At 46.3% G+C, this 24,175-nt stretch overlaps 1 protein-coding gene across 1 annotated transcript in view; it reads left to right on the forward strand.

The window, feature by feature from the left end:
- Positions 1-24,175, forward strand: part of NME8 (NME/NM23 family member 8) — a 2,398,321-nt gene that overhangs the window by 1,339,736 nt on the left and 1,034,410 nt on the right. The window contains exon 12 of the mRNA XM_069613833.1: positions 9,726-9,901. Within this exon, the coding sequence (XP_069469934.1) occupies positions 9,726-9,901 (176 nt within the window). The remainder of the gene's footprint in view (positions 1-9,725; positions 9,902-24,175) is intronic.

The following is a 24,175-nucleotide window of genomic DNA, read 5'->3' on the forward strand; positions in this document are numbered from 1 at the left end:
TTCAAAATTGTGCCCTTTGTTGCCACTCCAACAGGGATGCGGTACAGGCAAATTTAGGTCCAGTGAGCAAACTCTAATGGTTCCGATGGTTGCACAAGCTGCAAACCCCAGCAAACTACAACCTGGAGTTGATACTAGTAAACCTAAAATCTACGAAGTAGCTCTGTCGGCTCCTGGCGTGACTCAACCTAGTGGTACTGGCAATTCCAAGATCCGAGAAAAACTTCCTATGATTCCTTCGATTCCACAAGGTGTAAATTATACTAAATTACATCAGGGGTGTGGTACTGGAAAATTTACAACCCTTGAAGTAACTCCTCTGTCTAGTGTTAAGACTCAAGCTACCGAGCTAAATTTCTTACAGAGCTCGTCGGTCTTAAGGCCTCATCAAACCCCGTCAAAATGGGGCCCCATTCAACTGCAACCTCCTACGAATACAATACCTAACCAGCCCCTGATCCCTGCCTTCCCTTTGGCTCAGGGATTGGAGAGGGGATTCTTTCAGGATAATAACTATTTGCCTGCCACTACCCACCCCACTATCTCTCCTGGGATTCGCAACTTGGTGGATCGCCTATATAAACCACAGGCCAGACTTTTGCCCCCTCCCGCTGTCAATCATCTTGATATAATCATGAAGGGTTCTCAAAATCTATCAGCAGGCACTTTAACACGCCAAGAAAATGCGAAAAATGCGAATAATAAGAAACCCAATCCTTTACACTTGATAAAGATTCAAAGCCTGCTGAAATTGGAAGAGCCTGTTTGTTTGAATCGTCGTAATGTATTATCTATTTTTTCTGAAATCCCAGCCCTCGCTCTCATTTCCTCTAAGGATATTGATAGAGTGGCCTTCCTGGATTGTAATTCTTTGGATATGAGCATGATTCTCCTTGCGTCACCACTTGTTAAAGAACTGATTCTTACCCAAAAAGACTCTCTGAAGGAATTGGGATTCAGAGTTGAAGCGGCTGCAGCATGGGAAATGTCGACCAATGGGCCCTCCTTTTCTCAATCAGTAGTTAAACCAATAGGGGCCCATGCAGGTGGCCAGGATTCCCTACCCATACCAATAACCTCATTGAATCAACAAAATAAAGACGTTGACTGGGCCGCCATCATCTCCACCCTGTGGCAAAAACTTGTGCCTTAGGCTTATTCCCCCAAATCTGACCTTAGATTCTCAGTCGTACCTTTGTATAAAATCTTGGAATTCCAGAGGCAATCAACACCTATTCTCGAATTTGGAGTGCCTACAACTGTTGAGAGATGCAAATGTTATATGTGTTCAAGAGACTTGGATGACCTCAACCCCTTGTTTAGATGGTTTTCAAATTTTCGATCGGCCGGCCCAATATAATTTGAAGGGTAGACCTTCGGGTGGTTTACTGGTGGCAGTGGATAACTGCTTTGGGCTATCCGGCAAGGTTCTTTTGGGTCTCCCCTATGGGGCACTGGGGGTAGTTCTGAATTCGAGTATTGGCCAACTAAAATTACTAATTATTAACATCTATTGACATACAGGGGTTGGGGAAGTTAAGCTGTTTGTGTCTCTTATCTCGCAGATTATTTTGGAGTGGGTGCTGGCTAATGACTCAGGACACGTACTATTAGTTGGGGATCTGAACTGTGATTGTTTATTCAACTATTCACCATGGGTATTATGTGAGCTGTATCCCTTTGACCGATGTGATAAAAGGAAAAAATTGGCTAGTCAAACTTGGTACACTGAATTGGGCAATCTAGGTTTACAACCTCTGCGTGACCTCTCACAACCCTCTTCAAATCCTATTAGTTATACCTGGCGGCGGGGGTCTTCCACCTCTATGCTCGACTACATCTTTGTGGATGATTATCTTCTTACAAGATGCTCAAAGTTTGAAATTTTCCTGAACCCCTGGAGGGACCATGGTATATTAACGGCAACTTTTAACATCTGCCTGACAAAGGGGCGGCTGCGTTATCCGACCGTGGTCTCTCCAAATATATCAGGATCTGCTATTCGGTGGTCCCCTAAAAACATTGAAACTTTGAATGGTAAACTATGGGACATGCTTAATAAGACTACTCTTGACTGGAAATTGGCAACTTTTAATTCTGCAATGGTCACTACCTTGATACAAATGGCAGTAGATGATATTGGCACTAGTTCTGTAAGCCGAATTCCAGTCACTAGGCATTTACATCAATATAACTCTGAGGTGGCAGCAGCAAAAACTATCAAGAATAAAAATATTAGGAAATTACAATCTGCAACAAGCGACCTGTCCACTCGCCAAATCCTTATTAAGAAGGTTAAACAAGCCTACAAGAATTACTGTAAAACAATTAAACATCAGTTATTACAACAGGACTCGGAATTAATGTTACAGGTTATCATGAAGGCAAATGTTGGAGCCTTCTGGCAGATCGTTAATGGACAGGATGGTAACCATGCCATTGCTGAACTTAATCCGATTGCGGAACAAGGTTGGCTGGAGTTTTACTCAAATAGATTTTCTCCTAGCCCCCAAGCGGCAATGGCCAGTTTTACTGACTATGACCCATTAGTCCCTCATCCTAAATGGGATCCACCATTAGAGATTGATACGATCCTGGAGTTAATCCACAGGTGTAAGAGATCAAGAGCCCCTGGCCCGAATGGGCTAACGAACAATACCTTTAAAGCAGACCCAAATCTTTGGGCCAATCTCTTATGTATTGAGTTTCGGGATATCTTACATACGGGGACATGCCCTAGCTCTTGGTCCACCGCATATGTTATCCCGATCTTCAAATGCGGTAGTAGGTCCGATCCCAAAAACTATCGGCCTATCGCTTTGATAGATGCGGACTGTAAAATCTTCTCTGCTTTTCTTCTTTCACACTTAAGGGATTGGGAAAAAACTAGCCATCCTTTGAGCCCCTTTCAAACGGGCTTCCGTAAAAACCACTCCACTAACATCAATGGACTGGTAGTTAAGTGTATTCAAGAGACTGCCTGGAGCTCAACTAGGGGACCTATTTTTATGGCCTCAGTGGATCTCTCGGCAGCCTTTGATTGTGTTGACAGAAATAGGCTTTGGCAAAAACTTTACGCCTGGGGTCTGCCAAGGGGCTTAATTAGCCTATTGGAGGGGGTATATAACAATTCTACTGTTCGAATCCGGTTAAATAAAAAGGGGGACATGTCAGATGCTGTCCGTACTCATCGTGGGGTTAGACAGGGTTGTGTGCTAGCCCCCTGGGTGTTTAATCAATATGTTTCAGATGTAGCAGAGCACCTTGTGAAAGAGGGGCTATTAGCGCCGAGCATTGGCACTTTGAAGCTTATTTGGTTGGCTTACGCTGACGATTTTGTTTTATTTGATCTAACTAAGGTGGGGTTACAGCGTTTGCTGGATGTATTCGCCAACTATGCTCAACTTAATGGCTTGAATATTAATCCTGCGAAAACCAAAATCCTGGCCTTATCTAAAGGGGTTGTTAGGAAGAAAACAAACCTCTGGAAGTTAGGAGGTGCAACTATAACCTGCTCCACTTGTCTTACTTATCTGGGCTATTATCTGGGAGCAAGTAGAGGCTCAAAAGGGCAGAACCTTCTTCTCCTGAATAAAGCTAAGGTACTGGCTAGTCAGGTCCTTAAAATTGACCGTAAATATGGCCGATTTTCCATTCGACCTGCCTTACTCTTTTTCGAGGGGAAAATCGCACGAAACTAACATATGGCCTAGAGTTCGGTACTCGGTTAACCATCGCCAAATTAGATGGTATTGAAGGGGACATATGGAGACGGGTTTTACTCGTCCCCAATGCAGTACCCCTGGCTGTGATCCGCTTCGAGCTAGGCTATATCTCTTTAACAGCACGAGTTGATTGGAGGAAGCTGCTGCTTTATGCTAAACTTAAGGCCCCTATTGCCACCACGTTATATGAACTGGTTGGCAATAACATTTACCGATCTGGATTCCTATACAAATTTGCTATGCGCTGCGAAGATATTCTGGCCAATATCGGTTCAGATTTAGAGCAACTTATCATTAACCCCACTAAAACTAAAATGAAGTTGTGGGACTTTGATTGGTGCCGGACTGTGGATGCTTTTCATGCATATACTTCTATGTCACACTTGGCTCATGAACATAAAAAAAGAGGAACTCTTTCTTCAATTCTTAAGATTTTCCCAAATCGGGATCACAGACATACACTACTCAGACTACGGTGGAATATTCTACCTACTCTGGATACTAAACTGAGGTGGAAACAGATTACTGCGGCTAACAGTCTTTGTAGATTCTGCTACTTAGTCCCTGAAACGGCTAAACACCTCATTCTGTTTTGTACTCATCTCAATGTCCTGAGAGATTCCTGTTTGAATGCCTTGAAATTACAACTTCTAGGTCTCTCGACTGACCTAGTATGGCAACGCTGTCTGTGTATTGGAACAAGTAGGGAGGGTTTGGCCTTATCCAGTTTTATTCGTAACCTCCATCTTGAATAGATATGCCTGTTGTTACTATGCTGCTTCAAGATATAGGTTAAAGATATAGGTTAATCTGCTGCTACTTTGTTTGTTTTTTTTTTGTTTTTTTTTGTAGTAATTTCATGATTTTATGATGATTCTTTGACTTTTCCGCTGCTAAATACTTTTAAAGCTTTTAAAGCTTTTGCAATATTATAAATATGTAATTGTGTAAATATGTAATTGTGTATTTATTTTATGCGTTGGTGTTTTTTGTAAAGGTTTAATAAAACCATACACAAATAAAAAAAAAAAAAAAAAAAGAATCCAGGTTCGAGAGAAGGTCTTCAGAAGTGTTCAGGAGGGAGGTTTCCGTGCCTCTGGATGATCTGAAACCAGACTGGTGGCCGTGGAGGCAGTCAGCTGATTCAGTGTGGTGGGTCAATTGGGGGATGACCAGTTTCTCCATGAGTTTTCTCAAGAAAGGGTGATGGAGATAGGATGATAGTCAGCTGGGCATGAAGGGTCTACAGATAGCTTTTATAGGAGAGGGTGCACAAGAGAGTACTTGAGGGGTTGTGGGAAAGAGCCAGTGGCAAAGGAGTGATTACAAAGGTCAGCCAAGGAAGGGGTGAGAGGGAAGATGTCCTTGATGGTTCTGGAAGAGCATGGAAGCACCTGTTTGGAGGAGACTTTCGTAGAGCGGATTACTCTAGAGACCTCATCTGGTGCAATGGGAGAAAAGGAGGAGAGTATGTGGGGCCAGGGGGGGCAAGGATGCAAGAGAAAAGGTGGGGTAGGGTGCGGGGAGTAGAAGACAGTTAGGACAGGGTGTCCTGAGTTTTGGTGGAGAAGTGGGAGGCCAGTACAGTGCAGAGGATCTGGGAGGGGAGAGGTGGATAGTGCAAAAGGAATGGCAAGTTCCTTGCAGACTTTCAAAAGTTCAGCCGTGTTATTGGTGGCCCCAGTGATGCAGGCTTGGGCATGAGCCCTCTTCTTTGAGCAGATGGTGAGACGATAATTCTTTTAGAGCACTCAGCAGGTCAGTTTGTCAGAGGATGTACCTGAGGCCTGCCATTTACGCTCATTTCCGCTCCGCAGCTTTGCACTTGCACTTCAAAGCTTCCAAGTCAGAGTCATACCAAGAGTTGCATTTGGTGGCAGGCTTCATGTAGATCCTCATGACAACGGCAACGATGTCCAGGGTGTTAGAGATGGAGGTTAGCCAGAGCAGAGTCAGTAGGAGAGTCAAAGGCAGGCACGGAAGGAGTGATGAAGGTAGCAGCAAATGCTGCGAATGACACACGCTTCATTGGTCGAATGACGGAGAAGGAGACTGGCAATGCAGGCTTGAGATGAGAGCATTCAAAGTGTGTCCAGCAGAGTTGGTTGGGCCAGAGGGAAGAATTGTGAGGGAAAGAGAGTCGCAGAGGTCACGAAAGAGTACAGAGGCCAAATCCGGAGAGTCAAGATGGATGTTGAAGTTCCCAAGGAAGAGAAGATTGGGGGAGGAGGCCAAGAGACATGAGGAGAAGTCTGCCCATTCCAAGAGGAAAAAGGGTGGTCGGTCCGCGAGGCCTGTAGATAGTGGCAAGAGTAAGGAAGAGGGTAGGAGAGACAGCCAGCATAAAGACAAGGCATTCAAACTAGAAATAGGATTGAGTGGGAATGATGGGGGCTGGCACCCACTGAGGGAATATTAGGGCCACCCTGCCACCAGATCGGGTGGGTCTGGGATTGGACATGATCTTGTAGCTGTCTGGTAGCAGGGTGTCAAAAGCAGTGACAGAGCTGGCCTTAAACCGCATCTCAGTGAGAGCAAGAACGTCGAGGTCAAGGTCTTCGATGAGATCGAGGTCAAGGTCTTCAAGGGGGAGACAGATGTCTGAGGAGTGTTTGACAGTGGGTGAGAATTAATGGTAGCTAAGTGAAGCTGGTTGCCACCTTTGAATATTTTCTGAGGAGGGGTACAGGGGTGGGTTACCACCACTGAAGGGGGGAAAGACGGGGGACAGAAGACAGTGAGGCAGCAGGGGGGAGTTGAAAAGAGATAGCAAAAGCCTGTCAAGAAGGAGGAGGTTGGGCTGACAGCCCTGGTCCATGATAGTGCCATTGCGATAGACATTGATGATGCACCTGGATGATGAGAAGTGTGCCCAGAGCACATCCCATCTGGTACCACCATTAATGGGTGAGAAGAGAAAGGGGAGAGGACATAAACCATATTGGGAGTCCATAGGTCAGGAGAAGGAACTACAAAGAGAATGTCAGTGATAGTCTGCCTGGAGTAAGCATTGACATAGGTGTCGGCTATGGGCAGATCCAGGTTGGAGGCTAGGAGAGCCTTCTTAAATTTCTTCCTTCCAGACTTCCAGAGAGAGGGAGGATAGTTGATGGAGAAACAGTTGGAATAGATCAGAGGGACCATAGGGGTGAGGGCGGGAATCAAAGCGATGCACAGTGGAGAGAGAGGGGCCCAAATGCGCAGTGCAACACCAAACTCACCAGGCGGCTTAGCAGCCAAACAAGGCCAATAAAAAGTAGGTACTAAAATAAGATCCCAGTGAGGGTAGCAGCAGCAGAATTAGGGGTTCAAGCGGTGTAGTTCAGATGTACATGAGTGTCATAGACGGGCACACATTTACATGTCATGATGCAGAATCCCAAGAAGAAAATGCCAGATTCTAAAGTCATTTAGCACAGAAAAATGCCTACCATCAGACATCATGTAGCACAGAAAAAAGGCCAACATCAAAAGTCATTTGGCACAAAAAAATGCCCTAAATCAGAAATCAATTAGCACAGAAAAGAGGCAACATCAAAAGTCATTTAGCACAGATAAAATACATAAAGTCAGAGAGCACACAACACAGTGAAACACTGTGAGCTGAAGAGATGCAAGGGTAAGAGACACAGCGAGATCCCAGAGGGAATTAGATGGCAACTCTAAGATAGTCCGAGGACTTCTGGAGGATTAGGGTCAAGAAGGTGTCAGTGAGGTCAGGGAGAACGAAAACATGTCACTTAGTGCCGCCTTGCAGGTGCCATTAAGTATACTCTAAGATAATGTTTTTTGTATTTTAATGTCAGTATTAGATCATATAATATTTTACATGATTGGTTTATTATTGTTATATAATAATAATGCTTTAATGTGATATAGATTGAAAAATCAAACTTTACACATATTGCTTATACATAATCAGAAAAAGGAAAATTTAAAATATGCAATTTATACAATGATGTAAGTATAAAAGGAAAAGGAAAAATCTAGTATATCTAAATACATATACCTAGAGCCAGGCTGTGGACAAAGCTGGAAGTTATGGGTTGCCCGCCTAGTATACTGTACTACTTAAGACAGCTGCACTATAACACCATGGTGTGCCTCAGATTAAATCAAAAGGGATCCTTGTCTAGACAAGTGAGACAAGATAGGGGGGTAAAACAGGGATGTGTAACTGCTCCACTGGTGTACAATCTGTACGTATACAATATCCCAATAGTATTGGCCGAAGTGAATAACTGCCCACCTAAAGTAGGGGATACAACTTGTGCAGTACTGGCATATGCGGACGATTTGGTCATTTTCGACAACACTATTGCTGGTATTAGGCGCTCAGCGGTAGCACTATGGGAATACGCAAAGATCAATGGGTTAGCTATTAACCTTGATAAGACCAAAGTGATTAGATTCACGAAGAAAAAAGTCTCTTGTGTTGAGCTATGGGTGCAGAATGATAATATACTTTATTCCCCTTCCTATCGGTACTTAGGAGTTGAAATTGAACCTTGGGGTGATTACTCTCTATGTAGACAAAATAGGAGAATTAGGGCGCAGCAAGTTACAGCTTTAATTGCGTCATTTACCAGGAGGCAGGCTGGTTTCACACTATGGGGGACGAGACACCTGTACATACAGGTGTTTGCGCCTATGATTACGTATGGCCTGGAAGCACTAACCTCTTCTGATCTAGCCTGGCTGCAAGTGGTTGAGGGAAAATTCTGGCGACGCATACTGGGGTTACCCCCTAGTGTTCCTATGGCCCTTATAAGGCTGGAGCTGGGTCTACCCTCACTTAAAGCAATGGTACTGAAAAAGAGGGTGGGCTTGTATCTCAAGATGAAGAATAGTTCTTCTAACCCTATGCTGGTTACCATGCATATAGAAGTAAGTAAAAAAGGTACTACCTCTCCTCTCCAGAAAAGTATGACCCAATTTCTGAGAGCCATTGGCTGGACTGACAGAGGGACAACCATTTCCCAGGAGGTCATGACAGCACTGGGGAAAAAGGTTGATCTCTGGGATTGGTTAGAGAACTTTTCCCATTTAGGGTGTTTAAAGTCATGTGCCTTTGTAAAGTATTGACTCTACAACTTTATGAAACCTCAGGCATATCTTTACCTATGCCCTTCCACAAGGCTAAGACGGTTTATTATTCTTTTCCGTCTGGAGCAACTACCGACCTTGTGTAATGTGGGACCTAGGGAAAAGATCGCAACTGTAGAACGAATATGTCGTATATGTAACCTACCTGATAGTCTGGAGACAACCAAGCATTTATTAACTGAATGCATCACAATGAGACACATAATTGTTAAATATCTAGGAGAATTTGCCCATAATCTGGAATCTATACCGGAAAAGCAATTTTGGTTATACTGTACTAATACAGTAAACATGCATCTTTTTATTGCATTATATAATGTATGGCTCCAGATTGAAAAAGCGATGGGCATCCGGATTTAAATAAATGGTTGAAATGATGTTTTATTATGAAGTTTTATTTAGGAAGCTTTTGGATATTGTAAAGTTATATGTATTTAGATATACTTGATTTTTCCTTTTCCTTTTATACTTACATAATTGTATAAATTGCATATTTTACATTTTCCTTTTTCTGATTATGTATAAGCAATATGTGTAAAGTTTGAATTTTTCAATCGATATCACATTAAAGCATTATTATTATTATTATTATTATTGTTATATATTTGTATCATATTCTTATTGTAATATATTATTTCATAGTTATTGTTTAGTAATACTAAATACCTTACTGTTTAGTAATAACATATACCCTCTTAAACATACTTTTATTAACTATTAATTACTCTCTACTCTTCACATCAATTTGTGACCAGTGTTTCTTATTGTTTTCTAAAATCGTTATTCTCGTATGTGTCTTATACTTACTAAATCATGATACATTTTGTAAATAAATAAACGCCATATCAAGCACAATTTCACCTATAAATAATTGTTTAATGTTTGCTTCATCAGAGTAGAAGAAATTTTGGAAAAAGAAGAAGTGAATTTAGTTAACAGCGAGGATAACAAGGAGGAGGCCGCCAAACAGTATGAATTCTTTTTCCCATCACTTCACAAAAAACCTGCGCCAATACAATTAGAAAGAACTTTAGCTATCATCAGACCTGATCTCTTGAAGGAAAAAAAAGGTATGTTTTAGAAATACATGTCTTTGTAATTGATATTGCATCCCTTAAAACCTTACACAGACTAGCTTATCTCCCTGACACTCAAAGACATATTGGAAAATCCTAACGTCTGATGTGTTAATGTGAATCCCCTTCCCAAGGTCTCCCACTACAAATTACTGGTTTGAAACGCCACTTGAGTTAGCCATCGAGCTATTTTACTGGACTCACAATATGCAGGTAACATAGAGATCCCTTTATACATAACATGATATAGCATCACTCCTGCCATCTTCTTCCCTCCTTGATCCTGCATGAGAGCCCCACGGCAGGGCATTTATCAGGGGTTTGTCAAAATCTGACGTGTGTCCATCTGCATTGAAATCCGCATTTTAGTGTCAGACAGAAATGCTGCTTTATTAGAGACAGTTGTGGCTGGATTGTGTGGGCTTGCACAAGGTAAGGAAATAGGAAAGGGGATTTAGCTATTTTTGGTTCTAAATGCCTGCTGACTTTCAGATTGTTGCTGTTGTATAATTTCATTACAAGTGTTCCTAGTGCTTACCTATTCCATTATGGCTGATCACTGGCCGTGCTTTTCTCTGAAGGGTGGTCAGCGACAGGAGGGAAATGCTACACAGCTACTTTGCCAGTCTTTGCGATGCTAGCACCTTACTGGTCGATTACTTATCTCCTCACTTCAAACTCTTTGCATACTTCAGAAAAGCTTTGCATTGTATGCTAGCATATTGCTTTCCTTACTGTCCCTCCCTCGTGCTACCTGACCCTACAGGGGCTTAGCGTTATGGCAGAGTCCATGATCCAGCCTCCGTCCCAGCTTCCAAACCTCAGTACTGTGGCTCCTCACATTGTGATATCATTTTCCAGTACATCCAACTATTAATTGAAGGACAATAGAACCTTGACCTATATCTCAAGAATGAAATAACTCTGTCCTACCCTACTTAATAACCACAAGGGATGTGTATGGTATATTTTATTTCCTTTTCATAAGGTTTCATGAATGAACTGTTATACTGTAATGCCTGCAACTTAGTTACAGATAAAGCATGGGTCCATATAATGATAATGCATTAGTAGGTTGAAGGTGCGGTACTCTAGAATGAGAATCCTCTCCCTTAATGATGATAAATCAATATTGAACTGACCCTTTGCATAATGACCTTTAATCTTCAGGATTCAGCTTACCTTTGCCTATCACCACCTCTGAATAAAGCAGACGTTTCTAAAGTAGAAAGGCTTCGAATAACATTTCATCCTTATTTCACACCTGGTTCCTGTTAGGATAACCAGGCGTTCTGTAATAGTGGGGAGTCTTCACATGTGAGTTGCCTGTGGGCTGACCGTTTCCTGCAATCTTTGCTCACCATGATAGAGCTTCTACCCTCACCGAGTGGGTTGAGAGGCATAAGCATGTTTGCGGGTCTATGGACCACAGTTCTTGCATCTCCCAGAAAAGAGGCTGCACAGGGAACTCGATAACAGCAAACATTGCCAAAGCCAACAGTTTTGTCTTGTCTATCGGTATTAGATGTCATTTGCCAAGCAATTACATCATATGTCCAAGCAGTCACATCCTTTTGCCAGTTGTTGCTATCTTATTGGTAGGTAATACCATCCTACACAAAAACCCAAACTGCTGGCATTGCCAATGCCAATAGAGGATCATGTCGTACACAATTTTAATGCACAAAGTTAATGGAGCCTGGGGAGGGAAGCAGTTCCTTTATGAGGCCCTTGTAGTAGGAGATCAAAGCCTGTGACCTCATCAGCCGTTGAAAGCAATAAGTTGCTTTTGAGAATTTGGGAGCAGTCGATGGGGTTCAGCTAGCTGAAGAGGCTGTGGTCCATTTGGAACCCTACCTCAGGTGCCAATATAGCTGATGTGGGTGGTTATACCAAGGTTCAGAAAAAAGCATTGCAGAGTTAGAGGTCAGATACTTAGTGGACCGTGAGGTTGGAGGACCAGTCAATTTGTGGTATGAAGGAACCCAGGGGAACCGGAGATGGGTGTCCAGCCAGACCTCAGAGTCTTTTCAAGCAGAGATTCCTGAAGTGAGCTGCCCAAGTGCTAATGAGAGTACACTGCTGACACAGAATTCGTGGATCTCAAAATGGTGGTCAACTTCCTCTCATGGCAAACCACCGCTATCTTGTCAGATGACACTTGTGGCTTAGAAGAAAACTTTGTGTTCTGTCTAGGCTTCAATTTTTCCCTCGTTTCAGGTTCGGGCAAACCCTTGGACCACAGCCCAGCTTTGGCATTTGTGCTTTACTTTACAAAGGCAGTGAGAAGGTGGGCAGCAGAGTGCCCACTTTTTGACCCCGTTTTGTTTTCCCCATACCACCAGTTTCTGAAATACCAGAGGACTTTTTAAAAGTGTAAATCCACCTCTTGGTTGGGGGATAACGCTGATGGTAAATTAAGAGTTGTTTCAATTCATAATTCAGCCTTAATTACCCTTGGAATACTGTATGATGAAAATGTGGCAAACCATAATCAGACGGGTGGTAAAAACAGACCGAATTTGTAAAACTGCCTGTTTTTACTCTTTCTGCTATAATTATAATGATGTCCTTAGTGGTGATTTGCAGGATTAGCAGTTTAATAAAAGTTAGTCTCTGCTTAAAGAAAGACAGTGCAGCCCTTCAGTTTGCAACTATCACTACTGCTTAGTCTCAGGAGTAGAGCGTTTGCTCAATCATTATGGCAATCTGGGTATTCAATGTATTTAGGTACTTAACTCTCATCTTGAGAGGCTGGCAGAAGAAGCACAACTGCCCTATCTAAATTTTGCTCTCAAGCACAGTAATCATGGAAAATACACTGGGTGAGCAGAAACATACACAGATTTCATAAAATACTGCATGCATGCAATATTTTTGGATATTCACTTGCATTATATTTTCCTTTTTAGTTTTGTCTATTTGCTGGCATTTATGTGACACCTATAAGACACACCTGTTGCACTAGAATACAGATGGGAGGAAGATGGCATGTGAGGAAGTACACACAGCTTGTGGGTGTTGTTTGGCTATTTAACCACTTTGACAGGGTGAGAGACCTGACCATGTCAAGAGGGCATGGGGACAGAGTTTTCACCAGAGACAGTCCTGCTCCAGATGTGAGGTGGAGAAGATGGGAGGACACCAATCCATGTCCGTCTTTATGTGCCTGCATGTTTGAAATAAGTACAACCTTTTTTGCCACATCCCTGTATTGCACAATGCTGGTCAGTCTCCTTCTGCCTATCTCCTAGGACTGCAGTCCGGGGAAGACACATCAGGGGGAAAAAGAATGAACAACCCAACTGAGAGAGAGATCGCAAGAGATGGTGAATTGGCAAAGCATTCCCCAGAACATAGTAGAACGTTCACTGCTTTCTGTGACACAGGCATGCAATGCGTCATTAACCAAGTCATGTAAATCTCCAAACAGCAGAGAGAAAATCCCCATGCTCTACACAAGATAGACATTTCACTTGCCTGCAAGGGACCTCAGAACGGCTTACCACACTGTGATGCTGGAAATGCATCGGAGGGACAGGGCCTCCGTATTCTTGTCCTTTATTGCCTTTTTATCATGTGTTCTGTCGTGTTTTCCGCGCAGGAGTTCATGTTAGATTCCTGTCGGTGCAGCTCTCTCTCTTTTGGTTTGGTGAACAGACATATGGGATACCCTTACAGCACCCGTGGATGGGGGTGCAACCCTGTGCCCCTAGTGTATGTTTTTGGGCACCTGTGGGTGGCCCGCAGAGCAGGGTATGGGCTGGTGGCAGCTCCATGCTGAATTTGACAGGTGCTCTGAGTATCCTCCATTTTGGGATACCCAGGCCCTGCCACTGGAATCAGTTGATTCCTGATGGAAAACAAGATGGCCCTGTGGCCTCTTGCTTTCTATTGCTGGTTACCTTGTTTTCCCAAAGTCCTGGGAAGCCCTGACTCTGTCCCTTCCCCCTGACTGGCTGTTGGGCGGAAGTTCCATATATGTTGTTGTTGTGAAGTCCAGTCCAGACTGGCTGGAGCCTTCCCAGTGACTGTATGTTGTGGGTACACCCTGTGGGTGGGACCTGGGTGAATGGAGTGTGTGACCAATAGGCACTTCTTGTTGTGGCTGTCTGGTTTCTGGTATGAGAGACAAAGAATGAAACAGCCCTGCCAGAAACTGGCCTGAATGCAGTGTGTAGTGTCGAATGGCTGGGTACTTGTCCCAATCCACATTCCTTTTTGTGAGTGTCTGAGAGGGAGGAGGATGGCCTGAATGCACTGTGTGCCTGATTGGCTGACTGACTGCATGAATGCCCTTCTGTATGATTGGCTGCTGAGAGTGACCCAGCAGTGTGGATGAGAGACAGGATAGTGTATCTGGGGACCTCTCACCACTAGAAATTGTTCAGAAGCTGTGTCTACACTTTAAGAGTAACTGGAACTGCTGATCCTCGACGCCCAGCTGGAAGAAGGAGACTTGCTGTTGCATTTGCTTCGACCTGATCTGAAAGCTGCCGAATTCGTCGAAGACTGATCCGAGAGAGGACCTGGTAAGGCGCCCTCTTCCCGTGCTCCGAGGGACCATCGAGCACCGCTAACCTTTGCCGAAGCTCCCTGGAAGTCAGATCCTCGAAAGGCTGCCGACCCGAGACGGGACCACTGAGGAGAACGAAGCAAAGCACCCGGACTTCGCTGCCGTCGAAGTCTATTGCCGTTGACCAGGGTTTTCAGGTTTGTGTAACCGCTGGAGGCCAGTCGAAGTTGTGTTGCCCAGCCGTGGGGACTACTTGACGCTGTGCTGCTGACGACCGGAGCTGGCCGCTCCTTTGCCTAAGAACATTTGAATTGAAGGACTCCCTTGTCCGCAACGTCGACCGCTTTGTCCCGCCGGAGAAAGTCGAGGACGACCAACGCGCCGAGGAGAATCCGCCGGTGGGTTTCCCGCCACCTGAAGGCCACAAAGACTTCGACGACTCAATGCCCTTGTTGGGCCACAGTTCTTCTGAAACTCTTTGCAGCCCTGAACAATCCATCGCCGAGGTGCCCCGCACACCTCATCCTCGCAGGACGTTGCTGACGAGCACCGCCTGGATCGACATCGGGGTCTCAGCACCCTTGAACTTCTCATCGCAGCCGTCGACGACAGGTTCACCATCTTCAACGCCTCTCGATGATCCGTGGCTCCTGCTTGAAAAGGAGTCGCTCAAGAAGGATCCGTCGACGCGTCTTTGAAGAACTCTACTCCACCAGGTACATTGGGGGGGTAAAACATTCTAGGAGGAAATAAGGCTATTAAACAATATATGGACTGGGTTTGTGCTATATATCTTTATTTTACAGGTTGCCCACGTGGGGGGATCTCCACACAGAACTGTGCTTAAGGGTAGAGGCCAGTACTTTGCCTATTGTTTCAAACATCTTGCTTTCCTTCCTATCTCTATTGCTGGTTTCCTCGTTATTGATCTGTGTGACATTTTAACCGTACAGTTGATGCACTTTAATGGATTCGATAACATTGGTGGTACCACTTTAGAATTGTATATATTTATCATTGTTGATTTCCGAGTACAAAGTGCGTTATTGTGATCGTGTACATACCTTTGAATATTCATTATATAAAGACTGTGTTTTCAGTAATAGTGTGTGGACAATCCTTTGTGGGGGTTCGTGGACTACACTGTACTTAAGAACCAGCCCGCATCACCTCCTGAGATGCTAGGCCTTGATTGCTCGTCCATTGTTACCACAATAGAGAATCTTGGCTGGGGTCCTCCGTGCCTCTCCTCTACCATATAGAGAGCGGAAGTACAGACACCCCCCTCCAGTCTTTAAACTGGTGGCAGCGGTGAGATGCTTATGGTTTTAAGAATCAGTGTATAACCGTGCCACTTACAAAATATCTGCACTTTATTAAATTAAGGTATGGTTGTGTACAAAATAACTGCATTACAAGCAATGGAGTCTATTGCAAATGGTAAATTAACTAGGATGAGCTTAGAGGCTCTCCAGAGTGCTTGTGAAGCCAGGGAGTTAGACTTTGTGGGTAAGTCTAGGGCTGAGCTGATAGCTGCCCTGGTGGACTACCAGACTGATGGTGAAACTCTTGATAGGGGGGAGAATGCAACCAATGAAGACTCTGCCCCTGGGGGTTCTACTGAATCTGTTTCTGGGAATGCCACCATTCCTGCTGCCTCTGTTTTCTGAACCCCAGCTCTGCTCTTCAGGGGGAGGCCCTGAAGATTGAACTTTTAAAATTGGAGCTACAACGGGAACAGTTAATCTTTCAATACAAAAAGTTGGTAACCGTAGCTGAGTTGAAGAAAGAGGAGTTGGCACAGCAAGTGATACTCAAAGATAGGGACACTGAGCACCAAAGAATCCAGCTAGAGAAAGCTAGAGTGGAGACTTCAGCTAAACCAGTTGAGAGTGGCAGGTCCCCAGCCACCAAGTTTATGAAGGATTTGGTTGGTGTGTTTGTGGAGGGTTCTGATATCCTCCAATGGATTGAAGCATTTGAAATGGCTTGTGCAATTCATGATGTTGTCAAAAGAGATGGGCTAAGTGTTTGTTAAGCAGCGTGCCTCAGTCTGGGTATGACTGTATTCTGAAGCTGAGTGTGGAAGAAAGGGGTCAGTATAAGTGTATGAAGTCTGCCTTGATTTCCAAGTTTGGCAAGACACCTACCCAATACCTTAAAAGGTTCAGGGATTTTAAGAAAAGAGAGAATGTGTCTTGGGTTGACTGGGCGAGTGCTGCGCACATGAACATGATGGGGTGGATTGATGGCTACTAGGTGAAAACTTTTGTTGAATTGTCCCACCTGTTGTTTTTTGAGCATTTTTCTGAAGCCTGTTCACCGGAGCTGCGTCAGTATGTTGCTGACCAGAACATTTTGGATCCCTTTAAGCTGGCTAGGTTGGCTGACAAGTGGATCTCCCACTGGGTGTCCCCTAAGGACTCCAGTGGGAAGGACAAGGACAAGAAAAAGGGGGCCTCTCAGAAAGCCTAGGAGTCCCAAAAGCAGTCACAGTCGGGTAAACCTAAACCCTCCTCTCCTAAGACCCAAAAATCTAGTGGGGATAAGTCATCTGTGGGTGGGAACAAGAGTAGTGGTCATCCTGCTGCAAAGCAGGCTCCCAGTGGTTCCAGTACCGTACCCCGCACTCCCGGCACTTGTTGGGATTGTGGGGCTCTGGATCACAAGAGGGGTGACTCCAAGTGTAAAGGTAAGTCACTTGGAGTACAGGCTGTCAGCCTAACCTACCCTTACCCCATGTCTGAGGTGGAGGCCGCTGTCCTCCCCTCCCATACAGGGATCACATTTGGTGCTCCTGTAGAGATTTCCTTAGTGTCCCTTGGGGCCTAGGACCAGTACGCGGAAGTACTGGCGACTATCCCACAGAACACCCGTAGATTTTTGAGAAGTGTCCTCCTGAATGGCCAGCCTTCTACTGGTTTGAGAGACACTGGGGCAAGCATGACAGTGGTGGACAGGACCCTGCTCAAGCCAGAGGACTATGTAGGTGCTCCTCTGAGAACCACCAGGTTAGCTGGTGGGCCTCCTAAATTATCGCCTGTAGCCTTAGTCACACTCGTAATTGGAGACAAGACAGCAAAGCTTCCTGTCCTGGTTCAGGACAATGTCCATGCTAACATTCTGTTAGGTAATGATCTAGTAGAGTTGGGATTGATCTCGGATGGCCTTCCCATGACTGCTGCTGCCGTCACTAGGTCACAGGTGACCCCGGGTCTGGCTGTGAGTCAGGTACCCGAGCCAAAGGCGCGGCCTAAGGCAAGACGAAGGAAGAACAAGAAGGCCACCTCTGTGGAGGGAGCTCCTTCTCTTCCTGCTGTTCCTACAGCACCCATTGGGATCCATGCTCTGGACGAGCTGGGTCCAGTGGTAAACCCCGTCTCAACTCCTGTGGGAGAAGAGCCAGAAGACTCTCCTGTGGGAGAGGTTCTCAACCCGGAGGATCATCCCGATCTTCAATGCTTGTTACCTGAAGGGGGACCCTCCCGGGCAGACTTCTGTAAAGGACAGAGAGAGTGCCACTTTCTCGAGGGTCTGAGGAAGCAGGCCCTGTCCCAGGCACAAGGAGAAGTGCCTAGGACATTCCGGATTTATTGGAAGGGTGAGCTTCTTGTTAGTGAGCCCACTAAGCCTGAACCTGGTGCCCTCAAGAGGTTGGTGGTACCCCAGGTTTACAGGCCCTGCCTACTGCAGTTGGCGCATGAGGTGCCCTTGGCTGGTCATCTTGGTACCAAGAAGACTAAGCAGAGGCTATCTGCCCATTTCTACTGGCCTCGGATGGGAGTAGAAGTGGAGTCCCACTGCAGGACCTGCCCAACTTGTCAGTTGTCTGGCAAGACTGGAGGCAGTGTCATTGCCCCACTGCAGCCATTGCCAGTGGTTGGCACACCATTTGAGAGGGTGGGCATCGACATCGTCGGTCCCCTGGACCCTCCCACTTCAGGTGGACACCGGTTCATCCTGGTCTTGGTATATCATGCCACCAGGCACCCTGAGGCTATACCCCTTCAGACCGTAACTGCCAAGGTGGTTGCCAGGTCTCTCCTGGGCATTTTCACCCGTGTTGGATTCCCCAAGGAGGTTGTCTCTGACAGAGGATCCAACTTCATGTCTAGTTACATGAAGACCATGTGGAAAGAGTGCGGAGTAACCTATAAGTTCTCCACCTCTTACCACCCCCAGACCAATGGTCTGGTTGAGAGATTTAATAAAACTCTCAAGGGCATGATAGGTGCTTTGGAAGAGCCCCTAAGGAGGAAATGGGATCTCCTCCTGCCATGCTTGCTGTTTGCTTACAGAGAGGTACCTCAAGAGGGTGTTGGTTTCAGCCCCTTTGAGTTACTCTTTGGACATCCCGTGAGGGGGCCCCTTGCCTTGATCAGAGAAGGTTTGGAAGCCACCCCTCCAGGTCCCTCCAAGCAAGTGGAGGACTATGTGTTAGGCCTCAGACGGAGGATGACCCAGATGATGGGTCAGGCAACAGCGAATCTCAAAGCCAGCCAGGAATTGAACAAGTACTGGCATGATCTTATAGCCTCGCAAGTGGATTGGACTCCGGGACAGGAGGTCCTCGTGATGGAGCCTACCTAGCCTTGGGCATTGGCAGATAAATGGACTGGACCCTTCAAGATAATCTCCAAGATGGGTGAGGTCAATTATCTGGTTGACATGGGAATCCTAGGGGTAGCCTCTCAGGTATTCCATGTTAATAGGCTCAAGCCTTTCCACAGGCGAGCAGAAGTCTCATGTCTCTTGCTAGCTTCAGAGCAAGAAGAGGATGAGAGTGAGCCCCTTCCTGATTTGCTGTATAGCAACCCTCAGGATGGCTCAGTGGAGGGAGTGCATCTCTCTCCAGATTTGACAACAGAGCAGTAGAGGGCCTGCAGTACTTTGCTCCAGCAGTATGCCTCTCTGTTTTCACTGACGCCAGGCCTTACACCGTGGTGTAAGCACAAGATGGACACTGGTGACAGCGTGCCTGTCAAAAGCAGGAGCTACCGTATGTCAGACACTGTTAAGAACCAAATCCAGGCTGAGGTCACCAAGATGTTGGATCAGGGTGTTATTGAACCCTCAACCAGTCCCTGGTCCAGTCCTGTGGTCCTTGTCCCCAAGGCAAGTTCCCAGGCAGGTACCAAGGATTGGAGGTTTTGTGTGGACTACCGAGGAGTCAATGCCGTCATCAAAACTGACGCACACCCATTGCCCCGGGCTGATGAGCTCATGGACACCATAGGTGCTGCCAAATTTGTGAGCACCTTTGACCTCACCTCAGGCTATTGGCAAATAGCTCTGACGGACCATGCCAAGTAAAAGAAAGCGGTCTCAACACCAGAGGGACTCTACCAGTTTAGGGTCATGCCTTTTGGTTTGAAGAATGCCCCTGCCACCTTCCAGAGATTGGTCAACCATGCGCTTAGTGGGCTGGAAGCCTTTTGTGTGGCTTATTTAGACGACATTTCCGTCTACAGTTCCACTTGGGAAGAGCATTTGACACATCTGGGTAAGGTGTTGCAGGCCTTGAAAAGGACTAACCTCACTATCAAGGCCACCAAGTGCCAGATAGCTCAGGGGACAGTCACATATCTTGGTCATGAGGTAGGAGGGGGTCAAATCCAACCTCTCCCCAGTAAGGTACAGGATGTACAGGACTGGGAGGCTCCCACTACTCAAACCCAGGTGAGAGCCTTTTTGGGCCTCACTGGGTATTATCGCAATTTCATGGCGGACTATGGAACCATAGCTGCACCACTGACAGCTCTGACTTCCCCCAAACAACCTAGGAAGGTTAATTGGACTGAAGACTGTCAGAGGGCCTTTGATGGCTTGAAAGAAAGTCTGTGTAGGGCACCTGTGTTGTGTGCGCCTGACTACAGCCGACCCTTTATCGTCCAGAGGGATGCCTGCGACACCGGAATTGGAGCTGTCTTGTCCCAGTTAGATGACCAAGGGAGGGAACATCCTATCATCTTCATCAGTAGACAACTTAAGGGTAGAGAACTTAGGTGGGCTACAGTTGAGAAGGAATGTTTCAGTATAGTTTGGAGCCTTAGGTGTTTTAGGCCCTACCTTACAGCGTCTACCTTCAAGGTCCAAACAGATCATAAGCCCCTGAAGTGGCTTATGCAGATGAAGGGTGAAAACCCGAAACTGCTCAGGTGGTCCATTAGCCTGCAAGGGCTAGACTTCACCATAGAGCACAGACCAGGGAAGAGTCACGATAATGCAGATGGCCTTTCCAGAAGGTATGTTGACCGTCTGGATGAGGGTGTCTATCCCGTGGGAGATTAGGCACCCTCCACCTCAGCCTTGGGGGGGGGGCGACTGTGATGCTGGAAATGCATCGGAGGGACAGGGCCTCCGTATCCTTGTCCTTTACTGCCTTTTTATCTTGTGTTCTGTCGTGTTTTCCACGCAGGAGTTCATGTGGGACTTGGTGAAGAGACCCATGGGATACCCTTACGGCACCCATGAGTGGGGGTACAACCCTGTGTCCCTAGTGTATGTTTCTGGGCACCTGTGGGTGGCCCACAGAGCAGGGTATGGGCTGGTGGCAGCTCCATGCTGAATTTGACAGGTGCTCTGAGTATCCTCCATTTTGGGATACCCAGGCCCTGCCACTGGAATCAGTTGATTCCTGATGGAAAACAAGATGGCCCTGTGGCCTCTTGCTTTCTATTGCCTGTTTCCTTGTTTTCCCAAAGTCCTGGGAAGCCCTGACTCTGTCCCTTCCCCCTGACTGGCTGTTGGGTGGAAGTTCCATATATGGTGTTGTTGTGAAGTCCAGTCCAGACTGGCTGGAGCCTTCCCAGTGACAGTATGTTGTGGGTACACCCTGTGGGTGGGACCTGGGTGAATGGAGTGTGTGACCAATATGCACTTCTTGTAGTGGCTGTCTGGTTTCTGGTATGAGAGACAAAGACTGAGACATTCCTGCCCGAAACTGGCCTGAATGCAGTGTGTAGTGTTGAATGGCTGGGTACTTGTCCCAATCCACATTCCTTGTTGTGAGCGTCTGAGAGGGAGGAGGATGGCCTGAATGCACTGTGTGCCTGATTGGCTGACTGACTGCATGAATTCCCTTCTGTATGATTGGCTGCTGAGAGTGACCCAGCAGTGTGGATGAGAGACAGGATAGTATATCTGGGGACCTCTCACCACTACAAATTGTTCAGAAGCTATGTCTACACTTTAAGAGTAACTGGAACTGCTGATCGTCGACGCTCAGCTGGAAGAAGGAGACTTGCTGTTGCATTTGCTTCGACCTGATCTGAAAGCTGCCAAATTCGTCGAAGACTGATCTCAGAGAGGACCTGGTAAGGCGCCCTCTTCCCGTGCTCCGAGGGACCATCGAGCACCGCTAACCTTTGCCGAAGCTCCCTGGAAGTCAGACCCTCGAAAGGCTGCCGACCCGAGACGGGACTGCTGAGGAGAACGTAGCAAAGCACCCAGACTTCGCGGCTGTCAAAGTCTATTGCCGTGGACCAGGGCTCGCATGTTTGTGTAACCGATGGAGGCCCGTCGAAGTTGTGTTGCCCAGCCGTGGGGACCACTTGACGCCGTGCCGCCGCCGACCGGAGCCGCCCGCTCCTTTGCCTAAGAACATTGGAATCGAAGGACTCCCTTGTCCGCAACGTCAACCGCTTTGTCCCTCCGGAGAAAGTCGAGGACGACCAACGCGCCGAGGAGAATCTGCCGGTGGGTTTCCCGCCACCTGAAGGCCACAAAGACTTCGACGACTCGACGCCCTTGTTGGGCCACAGTTCTTCTGAAACTCTTTGCGGTCCTGAACAATCCATCGCGGAGGTGCCCCACACACCTCATCCTCGCAGGACGTCGCTGACGAACACCGCCTAGATCGACATCGGGGTCTCGGCACACTTAAACTTCTCATCGCCGCCGTCGACGACAAGTTCACCATCTTCGATGCCTCTCGACGATCCGTGGCTCCTGCTTGAAAGGGAGTCACTCAAGAAGGATCCGTCGACGCGTATTCGAAGAACTCTACTCCACCAGGTACATTTGGGGGGGTAAAACATTCTAGGAGGAAATAAGGCTATTGAACAATATATGGACTGGGCTTGTGCTATATATCTTTATTTTACAGGTTGCCCACGTGGGGGGATCTCCACACAGAAATGTGCTTAACGGTAGAGGCCAGTACTCTGCCTATTGTTTCAACCATCTTGCTTTCCTCCCTATCTCTATTGCTGGTTTCCTCGTTATTGATCTGTGTGACATTTTAACCGTACAGTTGATGCACTTTAATGAGATTCATTAACATTGGTGGTACCACTTTAGAATTGTATATATTTATCATTGTTGATTTCCAAATACAAAGTGCGTTATTGTGATTGTGTACATACCTTTTGAGTATTAATTATGCAAAGACTGTGCTTTCAGTAATACAGTGTGTGGACATTCCTTTGTGGGAGTTCGGGGACTACACTGTACTTAAGAACCAGCCTGCATCACCTCCTGAAAAGCTAGGCCTTAATTGCTCGTCCATTGCTACCACAATAGAGAATCTTGGCTGGGGTCCTCCGTGCCTCTCCTCTACCATATAGAGAGCGGAAGTACAGACACCCCCCTCCAGTCTTTACACACATAAGACAGCGTACAAGCACTCTACGTACTGCAGAGGTTGAGGAGCTATAGGTGGTTTCGGGTAGTCCTGGAGTAAGAAGACGCAAAGTTAGTCGGCATGCTGGGTTTACAGCTAGAATTCAGCACATATGTGCTCAGGTCTGGATCCTCAAGAGTGAGCACTCGTCAGCATTTTAATACAACTATTACAGATTTGTGCACCCAAGCGCCGGCTGGCGTCAAAGAGTACAAGACCACGTAATACAGAATTTGACCCTATCACAGTAACCCTCATAATTTTGCCCACAGTCCCCACCTAGATTTTAGGCATATGTAAAAACACTGCTGTGGCCAATTTAGGAAGTTGCAGTTCTTCTCGGGGTGTACGTTCGCTACGGTTTCTGGCCATGATCTCTTGAGTTTGTGCTGTACGCTTTCTGGTTCAGGGGATTTGTAGCCCTGGTACTGTGGTTCTAGGGTGTGGGGGGATTCCTGTCCCTGGAATTCTAACTCAGGGCATCCTCATATCTGCACAATCTTTTTGATTCGCCGTGAGACTACTAGGGTATCTTTCTTTTTTATGTTTTAATCTCAGGTGTGTTTTCCTCATCATAAATGGGTGTTTCTTTATGGTCTATGGCTATTAACCCTTCCTAATCTGCCATGTTCTTCGTCCACCATTTGGAAGGTTTGAGTTGCTATCCTTTTCATGTTTTTATTATACTCCTACGTCCCGTCCCCATTCCTCCATACTTTTGGGACATTCCGTCCTGTGGGACGGGACCAGAGCACTTTTTGTAAATAAAGCATCAAATTGAAAAATGTGTCCTTCTCTTTTACGCTGGGTACCGCATGTGGCCGTAAACCCACCCTCCTTAGCTCCGCCCCACGCATCGACCTTCAGTCGTTTTCACTGCACGGTAGGGGCTGGGCACACTTGCATCAATGGAAAGACCTTTTTTCTTTCCCGTTGTCCTTCTCTCCTACTCCGGTTCTGCGGTCGCGTAGTCCTCCATCTATGCCGGATCATTTGGGATTTGTCGCGTGTTCCTCTTGAGAAAGTCGCTTCGCTAGGGCGGATACCCATTCTCTCTGCTTGGAGTGTCTGGGACCGGATCACTGTTGGGACTTGTGTTTCTACTGTGACTCCCTTTCGGTCCGGACAC

This window comes from Ambystoma mexicanum, chromosome 5p (genome assembly GCF_040938575.1).
Source record: "Ambystoma mexicanum isolate Mex_15411 chromosome 5p, UKY_AmexF1_1, whole genome shotgun sequence".
Taxonomy (NCBI): Eukaryota; Metazoa; Chordata; class Amphibia; order Caudata; family Ambystomatidae; genus Ambystoma; species Ambystoma mexicanum.